We start from the raw sequence: 14,734 nt of genomic DNA, 5'->3' as shown, positions 1-14,734 counted from the left end.
GTTGTGGAAGTAAAAAGCTTAGGTGAGATTTCAGACTTGTCCCTTTCCATCCCTTAGTGACCCTCATACTTGACTCTCTAGTGATACAGAACAATTTTCAGTCTGGTCCTTCTCTTTTCCATTTTATGCCATCTCTTCTCTTGTTCTATATATCCAGAGTCTCCCTTTTCTTTTGGTTGCCTTGCTTCTGCTCCTGCTGCAAGTTTTATATTTGACAACACTTCTTTCCAGAAGCCACCCTCCCAAAGTAATGGATTCTCTGCAGTTCCACAGCGCACAGTTCTCCAAACTAGCCCTAGCTACCTCCAAACTAGTGTACAACTAGTACAACTAGTACACTCCATTATAGTTATTTGCATCTTTCTCTATAAGTTTCTTTTACTAGGTCTGCCCTAGAGTAAATGCTCAACAAATCTAGTTTTGATGGATCTACTGCAGATAATCAAGATGGCCTGAAATGAAACTTATTATTTAATATTATATTTTCTCATAAATGTATCTATCTATATAATATTATAGTTCAAACTGTAGCCTAATCCTTGTTGTGTTAAAGTTTGCTTTTTAACCTCCCTAAATAGTGTCCTCCTCAGTAAAAACTTCTGCTTTTATGATAATTAAATGAAAAAACGCATAGAAATTCTTAGTACATGAGGCAAAAGAATAGAAATTTCTCAACTATATAATGATAACAGAATTTGAATTATTATACTGAGTTAAATAATACATTTCTCTCTACCTCTACACACAGACACATACACACATTCTTGAATTGATATTTTGAGTTGGAACAATATTTTCATAGATTTTTTTCTGTGTTCAACTTTGGTCTATATTTTAATACTGTATTCATTGAACAAGGAAATGCCAGAGGCTATGAGTCCTCATTAGAGGTGTTAGCACACATAACATTGGAAAAACTAATTGGGTTAAGAGAAGAAGCACTGTAATATGCCAACATCCTCTAATGATAAATAAATTACATTTATGGTGTTATTTGTTGAATTAATTATTAGAAGTTCAAAGCAGCCAGAACCTAGGAGTGCCTATTTAAGCGCCCACTATTACTTTTTATCTTAAACAGGTAAAATATTTATGTACTAGTTAATACATACAACAAAGAGTACAACAAACAATAACTAGACAGATATAAGCATTAAAAGTACCAAACGGTATTTTAATAGATGTTATGTTGCATTTTTATAGCATAATTCAAAAACTATGAATATAAATAATAATTAGTGTATAACCATACTCAGTACAAACACTGAATTATTTAAAGTACAAGATTATAATAATTAAACTTATGCATATGTCATATTTTTTATGGTTCAACGCTCATTCTCAAAGTTTAACTTTTAAATTTTTAATTTCTTTTAAAAATAATAATTATTGACCTCCAAATAAATTTTATGTATGTTTTCTTCATTGAACTGAATAAAAAAGGTAAGTATATTAACCTCTTTTGCAAATTCTACTCATTTGAATATAAGTATGATGCTTTTCAGACATAAATGGATTTGCAAATATTAATGTAATATAGTATAATATAGCATGGAAGTACTCTATAATATATAATAAAATATAACATAATATTTATATATATACATTCTGGAGATATACAAGCAAATAATAATTATTTAAATAAAATTTTAAGCTTATTCCCAGTTACATCTCAAGTTAATAATAGCATGGTTCAATATAACACTAGAAAAATATAGGAACAGCAGCTGAGCAGGAGAAAACAAGGTAGGAATGGATTGAGTGAAGATTAATTACCACAGCTAGATTCTACAAGTGCCACTCACCTTAAAATTTTTAGAACTGGTTATGTTCTCTAAGTTTTTATGGATAAGTATGAAAAAGGCTAGTATCAATAGCCTTCTAGCCAAATAAAAATGGAAAGATATAGGTCATAAATCTATTTTGAGAATCACAGCAACTGCAGGTCAGAGCTAATTTACAAAGATAACAAATTCCAAATGGTAGTCTCCAATTTAACAAATACCTATACCCTACTTGTATTTATCTATGCTCAAGCTTGTTCAATAATGATTCATAGCTATAAATAGGATTGCAAAACTTGAGATCATTTTTTTAAAAAAAGACATATTAAACTTACTAAATATAGAAGTAAAAGCTTATTCCCAGAAAAGAATGATGTTATTTTGCTTCCATTATTTTGATTTAAATCTACAGTCCCTCTAAGCTAAGAAACAAAATAAAAATATAATTAGTATTTATTTTCTATTTAAAGGTACAATGTTATTACCGAATCTATCTAAAAAGGCACAGAAATGTTTAAAAAGGAAAGTCACTTAAAGAAAAGCAACAATATAGATTTGTCAGTGTGTGTTCCATCTAAAATTCTTACACTCTTACTCTTCATGAAACATTCTTCCTGCTGTAATCCTAAATTTTAGTTAGACTAATTTTAGTTAGAAAAATTGCAAAGAGAATTTAAATTAAGTATTTGCAAATGCCCTAGGACATCCTAGATTCTACAGTGTTACATTTTCCCAAATACATTCTTGTAAAAATAAGCTTCAAGTAAAAAAAAAAAAAGCTTCAATATATTCCAGTCAAGTCAATACTCAGTGACCTAAAGTGAACCAAATGATTATTGGTTGAATAAAGTCCTTTCCTTCCCACATACTAAGCATGATGATTTTTGTTACAAATACATAAAGTTCTCAGCACAAACACTAGGTAAACAATTTGATAGGTTGGTATAAGAACCTACATGTCAGGCACTATCATTGTTTTCAAGCTCTAATGAGGAATCTGAAGCCCATGGTTGGTAAGCAACTTGCTCAAAGTTAGATACACACCTGGCAAGAAATAATCACACTTAACAACAAGTTTCTTTATTAGTAAACTCTACCAGATGGTATCTGCATTTTACTAATCATTCAACTTGGGCATATTACAGTCCCACTTATTACCTTGGTTTCCCCAAAGCCTGTCTTCAATCCACAGGCAGGTTCTACCAGGCCTTCCCTAACAGGAGAACTGCACTGTATCTACTTGTCTCATTTCCATTACTATCACTCTGCTCCAGTCCATTCATTCTCTAATTACAAAAACTCTAACACAAATTCTTATTTGGAAAACTCTGATTCTCTACATTTTCACAATTTCTTAAGTTTCTTAAGTTTATTTCATACCTCCCAATTACTCTGGTTTTGAAAACATAAATGTCATTGTGTCATGGTGCTTTTGAAACCCTTTCCAAGCTTCACTCTGTGCTTCAAGTGCAATCAAGTAAAATTCTGAACAAGACCACCAAGCCCCTGCAATATTTGGTTCTTGATTGTCTCTCCAATCTCATACTAGTCACTCTTTCTCTCACCCCCACTCCATACCTACTGCCTCACAGACCATTTAAGAATCACATCAGCCTTCCTTTCCATTTCAGGAGCTATTCTTCCTTCCTTACCTATTAAATCCAGCTTAAATGTTACTTCCTCAGAAAGGACTTCTTGATCATTTAGCTCAAGAGTTTCCCTCCTCTATTCTCTAAATATGTTTGAGTCTTACATATTTATTTTGTAATTATATATTTTATTATTCATTGATTTATTGTCTGTGTACTCAATGAAGGCATAATCTCCAAAAAGTAGGAACATTTTATTTTTCACTCTAAACCCAGCACCTAGGACAGTATCAGCCCATGCAAGGCACACACAGAGAGTTTATTATTAATACATTCTTTGGCATGTACTATAATTTGTGCACCTTTGACTACTGATAACAATATATCTTAAATTGTTTTATAAGAAAATCTCTAGAAGATTCCCCGAATGGAAATTCTATGTCATTTTTGAGATTGGAGCCATTTATGAGTTTGGAAACTAAATGAAGTCATTAATTTTCAAATATCAAAAAATATTTTTCAAAAGAATACACAAGAAGTCACATGTGTGTTCTCCTCCCTTTAATCAATATAGGTATGTACGCACTGGCAAATACAAGCATCTTATAAGCAGTGGTGCTATCCATCTGTCTGTCTGTCTTTAGATTCTATGAGATTTAACTCAGTGTTTCATGATATTCTTTTACTAAACTATACCCTTAATGAAAATTACAAAAATGTCATATATGGAGATTTTAACTTAGTCTTCAACTCTGTCTGTTATATACATGTACACTTACATACACATACACATATACAAAACACAGCTTAGAGTTTAGCGGTTGGTTAGATAACTTATGGAAAAGTTGTTTTCACATTTTTACTGTAAATCAGAGTTACTTAGGAAGTTTGTTTAAAAAGAAAATCATCTGCCCAGGTCCACCCCAGAGATTTCCATTCGGCATATCTGGGGGGAGGTCAGGCCACTACATTTTTAACAAGCTCCCCAAGGGCTTCTCATTCACACTGTCTTAGCAGACACTTTTTAAACTTCTCTAAGTAGACACTTTTTAAACTCTAAGCTAAAGTTACTCAGTTTCAGTTCAGTTTTTCTTTTCTTTGGCATCTTCTGGTAAGCAGAGCCTATTAATGTTATGTCAAATTATTTTAAGACCTTTCGAAATATTCCCCCCTTACCCTGTATCATCCACACCATTTTGAGTTCCTTGAATATGTTAAGTCCCTTCCTACCTCTGCACCTCTTACTTCAGATTCTTTCTACCTCTTAACTCTACCTTCAGTTCTATATGACTGTCATTATTCTATCCACTAGGGTTCTTATGTTATCTTGTCATTTCCTCCAAGACACCTTTTGCTTTGTTGGTTAAAGGTTTACTTGTTAGTAGGAGGTCTCACAATTTACTTATGACTATGTGCCACTGGAATTCAAGGCCTCTTTGAAGGTAGACCTTGTTTTTTGTCCTTAACCTTATACCCCAAGAAAAGAACACACCCCTTGTTATAAAGTAGATCTCAAAAAATTGAGTGTTATTTAATGTATTCATTCCTGAACAAGTCATTGTGATTCAGCCTTACCGGTTTTTTTTCCCTTCTTAGTGATTTTTCTACACAACTCAGATTAAAAATCTAAATATTACTTTAGAGTTAATCAATGATTATCTCATTTCTTAAGTTAGAAACCCCAAATCAAGGAGGTTGAGAAACTTGCCTTGCCCATCAAGTCTATAATTAGTATCAGATTAAAGGACAGCACTCACAGTCTAGCTCTTGGTCCACTATTTCCCTCTCTACCCCACACTATTGTTCAAAATTATATACTGTACCTCTCACAACAGTTGTATTGGCTAAATTCACATGGAAGCTGTCATATACTAAAAACAATGGGCTTAGTTTGGGGGGGGGGGGGATGCTCTGTACTGTATTACTGTTTTTTAAGATTTTCAGTATCTGTTTTACCTCCTCCCCATCGCAGGCATCTTGCTAGATCATTGCCGGTCCCAAGAGGCAGAATGGCAACTGGAGGATGCTTGACAACATTAGCCTTTTCTGTGGAATCAAAAATTAAAATAAAATAAAATGAAATTTTGATCACAGATGGAACAACAGTAAAAAGACAGCTTGGCATGAAATGAAGGCATTCCACTAGGTACCTAAAAGCTGGAAAAGTTATGTTTTATATCTATATATAATTAGAAAGTAAGATTAATTTGTATTTATAAAACACATATAAATACCATAATTCACAAAGTGATAGGAATTTTCAAGATTTGTGTTTGAAGAAAGCCTTTTAATATCTTAACCCAGGGGATGCTTCGGTGGCTCAGTTGGTTAAGCGTCTGCCTTTGGCTCAGGTCATGATCTGGGGTTTTGGGATCGTGTCCTGCATTAGACTCCCAGCTTAGTGGGGAGCCTGATTCTCCCTCTGCCTGCTGCTCCCCCATTTGTGTCCATACACTCTCTCTCTCTGACAAATAAATACATAATATCTTTAAACAAATAAAATAAAATCTTAACTCAATTAAAAATTTTAGTGGATTTAAGATCATGGAAATTTCAAGGATGCAGATAGATGCACCATAAGAATATACTAGAGGAGAAGGGAGTTGAGGGAAATTAGAGGGGGAGATGAACCTTGAGAGACTATGGACTCAGAAAAACAATCTGAGGGTTTTGAAGGGGGCGGGGGTGGGGGGAGTTGGGTGAGCCTGGTGGTGGGTATTATAGAGAGCAAGTATTGCATAGAGCACTGGGTATGGTGCATAAACAATGAATTCTGTTACACTGAAAAGAAATTAAAATAATAATTATATATATATGTGTGTGTGTGTGTCTACTTTGACAACACCAAAGTAGAGGTGGGGGTTCCTATAAAAAACTATTTTACAACACCTTCTCTAGGTACATTTCAATTTAAGGAATAAGACATTTTGAAAAATCAAACTCTTAAAAGCTAATAAAATGTTGAAAATGTTTCACTATGTTGTTCCTACACATGGTACTGCTTTGGGTCAGAGCAAGCGATGTAAGAATTGGGTAACTCTGCAATCAGCAAGTTTTCTTTGAGATTAAGCTTTACAGAGTGTAATACTTTGGGCTTAGAGCAGTAAAGATCTCTGCCATTGAAATTTCACACATTTTTTAAGACTTTATTTATTTATTTGAGAGAGACGGCACAAGCAGGTACAGGAGGGGCAGAGGGAGAAGGAGAAGCAAACTCCCCGCTGAGCATGAACTGGACACAGGGCTCCATCCCAGGACCCCGGGATCATGATCTGAGCTAAAGGCAGACGCTTAACTGACTAAGCCCCCCAGGTACCCCAAAATTCCACATGGTTTTGTTTATATGACTGTTTAAGAGAGAGAGAGTGAGAGAGCACATGCATGTATGTGAACAAGCTGGAGAGTTGGGGGAGGCGCAGAGGCAGAGGGGGACAGAAAGTCTCAAGCAGACTCCATGCTGGGCAAGGAGCTCCATGTGGGGCTCAATCTCACAACTCTGAGATCATGACCTGGGCCAAAACCAAGAGTCAGTGCTTAACCAACCGAGCCACCCAGGCACCCTCACATAGCTTTGTTTAAACCATCATATGCCTTGAATGACTCTCACAAACATATATTACTTTTCCTTACTTTTTCTACTTTCTCATCCCCTCAAAGTGAGTATGTGTCTATGTGGAAGAATGGGGAAGGAACAGACTATTTAGGGATGGATGTGTCATGGTATAATCGCCAAGGCTTAGATTTGAGCTAAAATAAACTCATAATATCCTACGTTTTCACTAAAATTCTCACAAGTATTCAGACTCTGTTCAAGCAACTCTAATTTCTGAATTCTGATTTTCTCCTTAGATATTGCATATTATACTATTTATGAATTTAACTGGAAGGTCAAAGAACAGAATTTTCACTGTTCCTTTAAAAAAAAATTAGTAGACTAAAATCATAAGATGCTTACCAAAAAGTATGCTGACAACATATATTTACTTTTAATTTGAATACTTCTGTGTGCACGAAAAGATAAAATATGTTCACCTACATTAACTTAATAAAAGTGTTTCAGTTTACATAGGCGGTAAAAATTCCTTTGAACAAATTATCTCCCTTCTGTGAAAGGGCCCATTTAAAAAAAAAAAATTATATATATATATATATATTTGAAGGGCAGGCAGGCACAAGCAAGAAGGGCAGAGGGAGAATTTCAAGCAGACTCTGCCTCACGTGCAGAGCCCAACAGGGGCTTGATCTCAGGACCCCGAGATCATGACCTGAACTAAAACCAATAATTAAATACTCAACCAACTGTGCCATCCAGATGCCCATGACACAGCCCCCTTTTAAAAAAGAATTGGTCAATAAAGAAATGGAAATTTGTTTGGAATTTATCTCCTAATGAAGGCCAATTCAGGATTATTTTACTGATCAGCTAACTGTCTCTGAAAAACCAGCTAATTTTTCTAAATCCTCAAGCTTTTGTGTACTTGTCTACATGTTATCCTCAGTCACGTATCTGCTTTGCTTTCTCATAAAAATAAAGTTGTAAAAACTTAAGTAGAGACACAATCTAGGTTAAGGTTAAAAGATGAATAAAAAAATAAAAGGTCAATTTATAGCTCTCTGATCCATTTTAATTATTTAACTTCTCCACACCCTACAGTCTCTCTCTAAAATGGGATTATCTATACTGTGTCACAGAGTTGTGAGAATTAAGATGAATGGGGGCTAAACTCTTAGCACAACATCTATGCCAGAGTACATAATAAATAAAAAATAGCTATGGTAATAATAATATGGATGCATAGGCTAAGAATGTCCACAGATGCTAAGGTTTTGAGGCACCATGCTTGAATAAAATAACCACATCTATTTGATGTAAGTTTTATCACAAATACTAAGATTTTCTTTGACTTAGTGCAAAGAAACAATGGAATTTGTAGAGCCTGATTTGAAAATAGCTCTGAGGGTTTAGTAAATTCCACGAGAAGCAGATTTAAAAAGAAAGATTTCTAGATACTTGTAAATTATTTTGTCAATTAAAACTTTGAATTATAGAAAACTCATTAGATCAGTGCAACAATGCCAGATGTCCGATTATATCACTGTAGCATACAAAGATATCAATGCATTAATAAAATAAATAAAATATACAGAATTTTAGGTTACCACTCTCACCCCAGCCATGTTAAGTATGTGTCTTCATTACCTATGCAGTCCAAAATCCACCCCACGGTTCCATCTCCACCACAGGCTAACACTCTGAAATCAGGAACATCACGAAAAAAGTTTAACCTGAAAAATAAGCATGTTATGGCACATGATTGATATTTTAATATTGGAACTTGTAAAGTTTTTTATTCTTAGCATTTTGTCTAATAAGAGACTTTTGTACTTGATAAAAAATGTAAGGTAATCTCAAGATTTTATTGAAAATTATTAAATTCTTATGTAGAATAAAATTCTAAAATTAAAGAATTAATATCTTGATTTGAACATATATTCAATATGTATTTTTTCTTTTATCAACTCTAAAGTTTAAAAAACAAAACTTATACATTATAATGATTTTTATTAAAATATTCTCTTGAGTGTGATCTGCATTTTACATTTACTACATTTTACATTACTACATTTATTACGTTACTACAAAGTGACATTTACTACAGCATTTCACTGGATAATTTTTATTAATCAAAAATTCTCTTTTGAATCATTATATACATACAACTATAATGCCAGCAAATGTGTCTTTGAGAGTTTTCGGACTCTTCCATTACTGGAAGAAATTGATCACACTGCTTTTGGGTTCTGTTTCAGTGATTCCTTTGACATAGAATTTGCAAATGGGAGCCAGGCTTCTCTTGTCTTTTGATATGGCCCTCAGTGTTTGCTACCTCTGAACACTCAAGCCTAACTGCTAGGTGGGCGTAATAAACGCCCATAGTATCTTTTACTATTGCACATAGCACTATGCTTATTAAAGCAACCTACCTTGGGGAAAAGTTAAAAAGGCAGGTAACACAGCCAATTATACAATTGTACATGCCTACTTTCTTGCAATAAAAAAATAAAAAATTTTTGCAATAAAAAAAATTAAAAATTAAAAAAAAAATTGAAACAACACAGAAATATGTGGAATGTGTCTGTTTACCTCCCTTGCCCAGGGATAACCACAGGTAATATAATATGCAATCATCCAAGAAATTTTTCTATATATTTACATATGTGAATATGCACATATGAATTTTATTAAACACACATTTTTAACATTAATAGTCTCGTGCTATACATCCTTTTAATTGTGTGCATTTTTTTTAAATTTAAAAATATCTAAGAGATCGTTCTGTGTCAGCTCACACAATGTTGCAACATGATTTACAATAAGTGAATGTATTACATAAGGTATTCACTGTGTGATCAAATAAACCCTTTCTCTTCAGGTATTGTTGAACTATTTCTAGTGTTTCATTATTACAAAAAATAAGCATTACAGTTAACACTATTTGAAGAACATTTATGTGAACGTACACATATGTTTTGAAGGCTAATCTAGAAGGGAAAACTACTATACCATCATACTACTCTCTGAACTGTTTCTGCTATAGAAGATGTGTCAATTTCTCTCAACTCCAAAACACTACTTGTAAACAACTTTATGATATTTCTTCAATATAATGAAAAACCCAATTGTGCTTTTATTGTAAAATCACACATTCCTGTTTGCGAGTATGTTGAGCATATTTTTGTAGGTTTACAAGTATGTGATATCTTCTATGAACTGCATCTTCAAACTCTTGCCCATCTTTTCTACTGAGCTGTCTTTTATTATTGTCTTATAAATTCTAAATGAGTGTTTTCTTTTAAATTAGCATTACTAGAAAAACATTTTGTTAAATAAAAACAATGCATAAACATAATAGAAATGTATAAAATAAAAATTAACTGAAATTCTGCCACCTGATATTAAGAGCAATGAATATTTAGAATATCAGACTTCCACATATTTCCTTAGGTATTATATTGTAGATACTTTCTTTTTGTTAGACATGCTGCAATATTCTCTTTGCGTCTTTTATAATGGATATCCATTATAATATCCATTGTAAAAGACTCTCCTTGAGTCTTTTATAATGGGTAAATTAAGTACCTATGTACCAACTGCCCACCCCAGTGGGAGAACATTCCCAAAAACTTACATAGACACTATGCTCTTTCCCTTTAGCATCCTTTTTCCTCATCCACAAAAGTGAGCACTATTTTAAATTTTCGTTATCATGCACATGCCATAGACAACATTCTGTTCACTTTTTGCTTTCCACTTGGTATTGTTACTAAGACTCAATCATGTGATAGCTAAAGTTCTCTCCATGTATATTTGAAGTTATTTCATTTCTACTGTTAATTATCATATATGTGAGTGTGCCTTTTTAAACCCATGTCAATGGACATTTGGATTGATTAGTTTATGTTTTTATAAACACTGTATTATTGGACATGCTTCCTAGTGCTCACGGACAGTGGTTACTTTTAGAGTAGGGTACACTTTAATGCAACTTTTTGTTTCCCAAAAAAGTTGTACCAATGTATGCATTAATTCTCAACATAGATATTTGGCTGAGTACATTATCTCTAACACTTTTAATGTTACACTTCTTAATTTCATGGGTTTCCTCTTTTGCAAAATGGTTATTCATGACTTGTTTCCTTTCTCTACTCCTTTTTATCTTTGTTGATTTGTAAAAATTCTTTACTTGTTCTCAATTTTAATACTTTTTTACAAATATCTTCTACAAATTGAAATTTTTTAAACTTTAATGTATATTTTAATAAACAAGATTTGGTTTTAATGTATTCCAATTTATCAACCTTTTCATAAGTGGTTAGCACTTTGACCTGGGCTGTGTAAGAAAAGTCTCCCTACTCAGAGGTCAGAAGATAATTCATATATACTCTTTTTAAATTCCAGTTTTACTTTTAACAGATCTCTGTTGTGGTGTAAGGTAGGAATCCTTTTATTCATTTACCTTCCTCACCCTTTCTTCCTACCTCCATCCTCTTTCTTTCTTTCTCACTCTTTCTTTTTCCTCTTCCACCCTCCTTTCCTTCCTTGTGGCTTTTGTGCACCAACTTTTCTCTCTTCTTTAATCCATCCTTTTACTTATTGGATAATGCTATGTCTTACCACACAAGCACCATCATAAATCAGATTTCCATATATGAGTATATTTCTTTTTGAACTGTTTTATTTTATTCATATTTTGTCCATGCCTGCACCAGTATCACATTTTTGTAATTCTTTAAGTAGTTTTATAGTAAGTCTATATCTCACAGAGCATGAAGTATCTAGGCTATTATTTCTTCTTTGATTTTTCGATATATATATTTTTAAGTTAATTTGTCCTATTCCACAAAAATAAAGATTAAAACAAATAAAGACCAATTAGGACACTGATCAAAGTTAACATTAAGCCTACAGATCACTTTTGGGACAACTAAAATCTGTAAAATTTAAATTGAGTTTCTTCATCCATGAATATAGTATGCCAATAATATTGGTACTATTGGTGATCCCCAATCCTTGTAACTATTATTTCCTATTGTGCTACCCAGAGCTCCAAAACATTGCTGAATTGGGATATTCAGAGGTAATGCTCCTATCTTGTTCCTAAATTTAAATAGAATATTTCTATATTTTCCCCATGTAATATGCTTTTGTACAGATATTCGTTTTCTTTCCTTTTTTTTGAGAAGGTAATAAAATTTCCTTCTATTCCTATTATAGTAAGGATTTTCATTATCAATCTGTTAAAATTTTTTTCTGTATCTTTGGAGATGTCATTATGGTTTATCTCACTTAACCAATAATGTGGGAATATACATTTAAACATTTTTGTATCATTAAAGCCTCCTTATGATACACTTATATGCCCAAATTGGACACAGTTTATTAATACTTTTATAGAGAACTGGATTCAGTTTGTTAATATTTTGCTTAGACATTTTGAATCTATATTCATGAACACAACAGACTATTTTTCTTCCTGATATCACCTCTAATTTTTTGTCAAAATTATTCTGTCTCAGAAAGTGAGTTGCAGAATATGCCCTCATCTTCCATTTTTGGAAGCATGTATACAATTTTGGAAGTTCCTTAAAACTTGTAGCACTTGCATATAAGCTATTCTATTTCTGGTGAGTCTTTGGTTTCTCTCTTTCCTTCTTTTTTTAAAATAATTGTTTGAATTCCTTTCACAATTATGGAATAGAATTTCTATTTTCTAATTCTCCCTAAATCAGTTTTTGCCAGTTATATAGCCTATTAATTTGTCTATCTCCTAATTTTCAAACATTATCTAATTGAAACCTAGCAAAGTTTTTCAAAATATGCTGGCAGCTGAAAAGTTTACCATAGAGCTAATTGTTTCTGGTGAAAGCCTAACCATCCATTTGACTCACCATTGTTCTTCTACTCCATGATGATGTTTCATCTCTTATTCATTCTTGTTGCTTTTAAAACTGTCATCATTTGGTTCTTCAGCAGCATCCTACCCCCAAACATAAACCCCATGTGACTGTCAGACCAGCTTACTCTCTATAAATTGACTGCTAAATGGATTGAAAAATTGACTTCTCTATCTCAGCCTATTACTCCACTCAATCCATGCTGTTTTCCCTAAAGAGTCATTCATTCCTTATTTCATTCATTCATTGGAATTATAGCCTTGGAAAATTATTGAATCATTCTCAGTCTTGGTTTCCTTATCTTTAAAATGGAGTTAATGTCATTTGCTTCTTTGGGCTATTTTAAGAAATAAACACTATGTGTATGTAAATTAAATTGTACTATCCATAGATTACTAGTAATTCAATTATTTTCCCTTCATTAAAAGTAGTATATATGTTTTATAGGTCAGAGTGCCACTCCTCTATTTTCACCCCTCACCCCTGTGTTCTGGCAAAATAATCACAAATAGAACTTCCTAGCAAGCAAAGCTGGATGGGCAGTGAGTTTTCCTACCTTCGATCTGAAACTATAGCAAACCAACTACTGGGAGACCTTCTTATGACACTGCATTAGGGACAGAAAGTGCGAAGGAAAATAGGTCTGACTGAGAACAAACAAATCCAAGAGACCAGACAAGAACAAAAATATAGGGCTCTGCAAGGTAGTAACTTTTCACTCATTAAGCTGTGAAGACCAGCAAATGTGAGGCTCCCACTTCAAAGGACATCCTAACAACAAGAAGGATAAGGGAATAAAGAGTGTCTGGAAAGATGTCTGTTAGTGGAAACTTTAGTAGTGTGTACTCTATCTACTTTCACCTACCAATTTCAGAGGTTCACCCGCAGAATGAATGCATAATGAAGTAATCATGCATGGCCCCAGAATTTATTTAGACTATTTTTATGGAGATTTATTAAATTAAAACTTAAAATGACTTATGAAGTGGATTAATGATTTTTGAGTTTCCAGTGTTGGTCATTCATGCTCTCCTAAAGCATTTCCTATTTATCTACAGTAGCTAAATTTGAAAGAGATCTTATGGTAATGTACAGGTTTAGCAGCTCCACGTCAAAGGCTTGTCTATCACATTTGCTCAACAGCCACCGCTACAGCACACCCTATAAAAAAGTGGGTGGTGAGGTTTTGAACAACTAAAAGCAAATTAAGATACTAAGATTTAGAAGTCTACTTTCCATTTCTAAAAAAGTGTGAAGATAAAACTAATATAGAAAATTCAGGAAGTTTTAATTTGTACTTGACAACAGTATTTTAAAAACACACCGGGAAAACTTTTTTAAAAAAGAAGAAATAAAACCTGTAGTACTGATTCCATAATCTTGGAAAGTGTCTTATAATTAGATTTCTTAACTGACTATATGTAGGAATTTCATTTTATTCCAATCTCCTGTTTTACTATTCAAAGAAAATAAATGATTCTGTCATTTATATATGATCATATATCAGTTAGAAATATGATCTATTTCTATAACAGTTAGAAATCAGATTGAACATATAAAAATAAATATATGTATAGCAATTAAACAATGTACATAGTATAAAACTATATTCTGTGATATTTAGAAGAAACCAGTATGAGATTCATAATTATTATTATTGTGATAGCATGGAATGAAAGCTCATTTAATTGTACCTATTCATGTTTCTTTGTATTAAAGAAACGCACGGTCAAGGATCGAAAATAACTTCATTATATGCCCTCAAGTCTTCTTTACCTCCTCTTTGTTTAGAAAAAATAGTTTATCTCAAGAGCTTGCCTTAAGAAAGCTCTGCATTCTGATTTAAGCATTTTGAGCCAGAAACAAACATACTTATCTCTTATTATTCAACTCAATTCATATTCG

General features: G+C 32.9%; 1 protein-coding gene across 5 annotated transcripts in view; it reads right to left on the bottom strand.

Moving 5' to 3' along the window:
• Positions 1-14,734, bottom strand: part of DGKB (diacylglycerol kinase beta) — a 709,227-nt gene that overhangs the window by 403,401 nt on the left and 291,092 nt on the right. For all 5 annotated transcript variants that reach the window (XM_059396759.1, XM_059396762.1, XM_059396761.1 and 2 more), the window contains 2 exons: positions 8,574-8,659; positions 5,330-5,419 (listed from right to left, as the gene is read on the bottom strand). In XM_059396759.1, the coding sequence (XP_059252742.1) occupies positions 5,330-5,419; positions 8,574-8,659 (176 nt within the window). The remainder of the gene's footprint in view (positions 1-5,329; positions 5,420-8,573; positions 8,660-14,734) is intronic.

The sequence above is a fragment of the Mustela nigripes genome, chromosome 4 (genome assembly GCF_022355385.1).
Source record: "Mustela nigripes isolate SB6536 chromosome 4, MUSNIG.SB6536, whole genome shotgun sequence".
NCBI lineage: Eukaryota > Metazoa > Chordata > Mammalia > Carnivora > Mustelidae > Mustela > Mustela nigripes.
The sequence above is the reverse complement of the archived record's forward strand: the minus strand, read 5'-3'. Positions and strand labels throughout refer to the sequence as shown.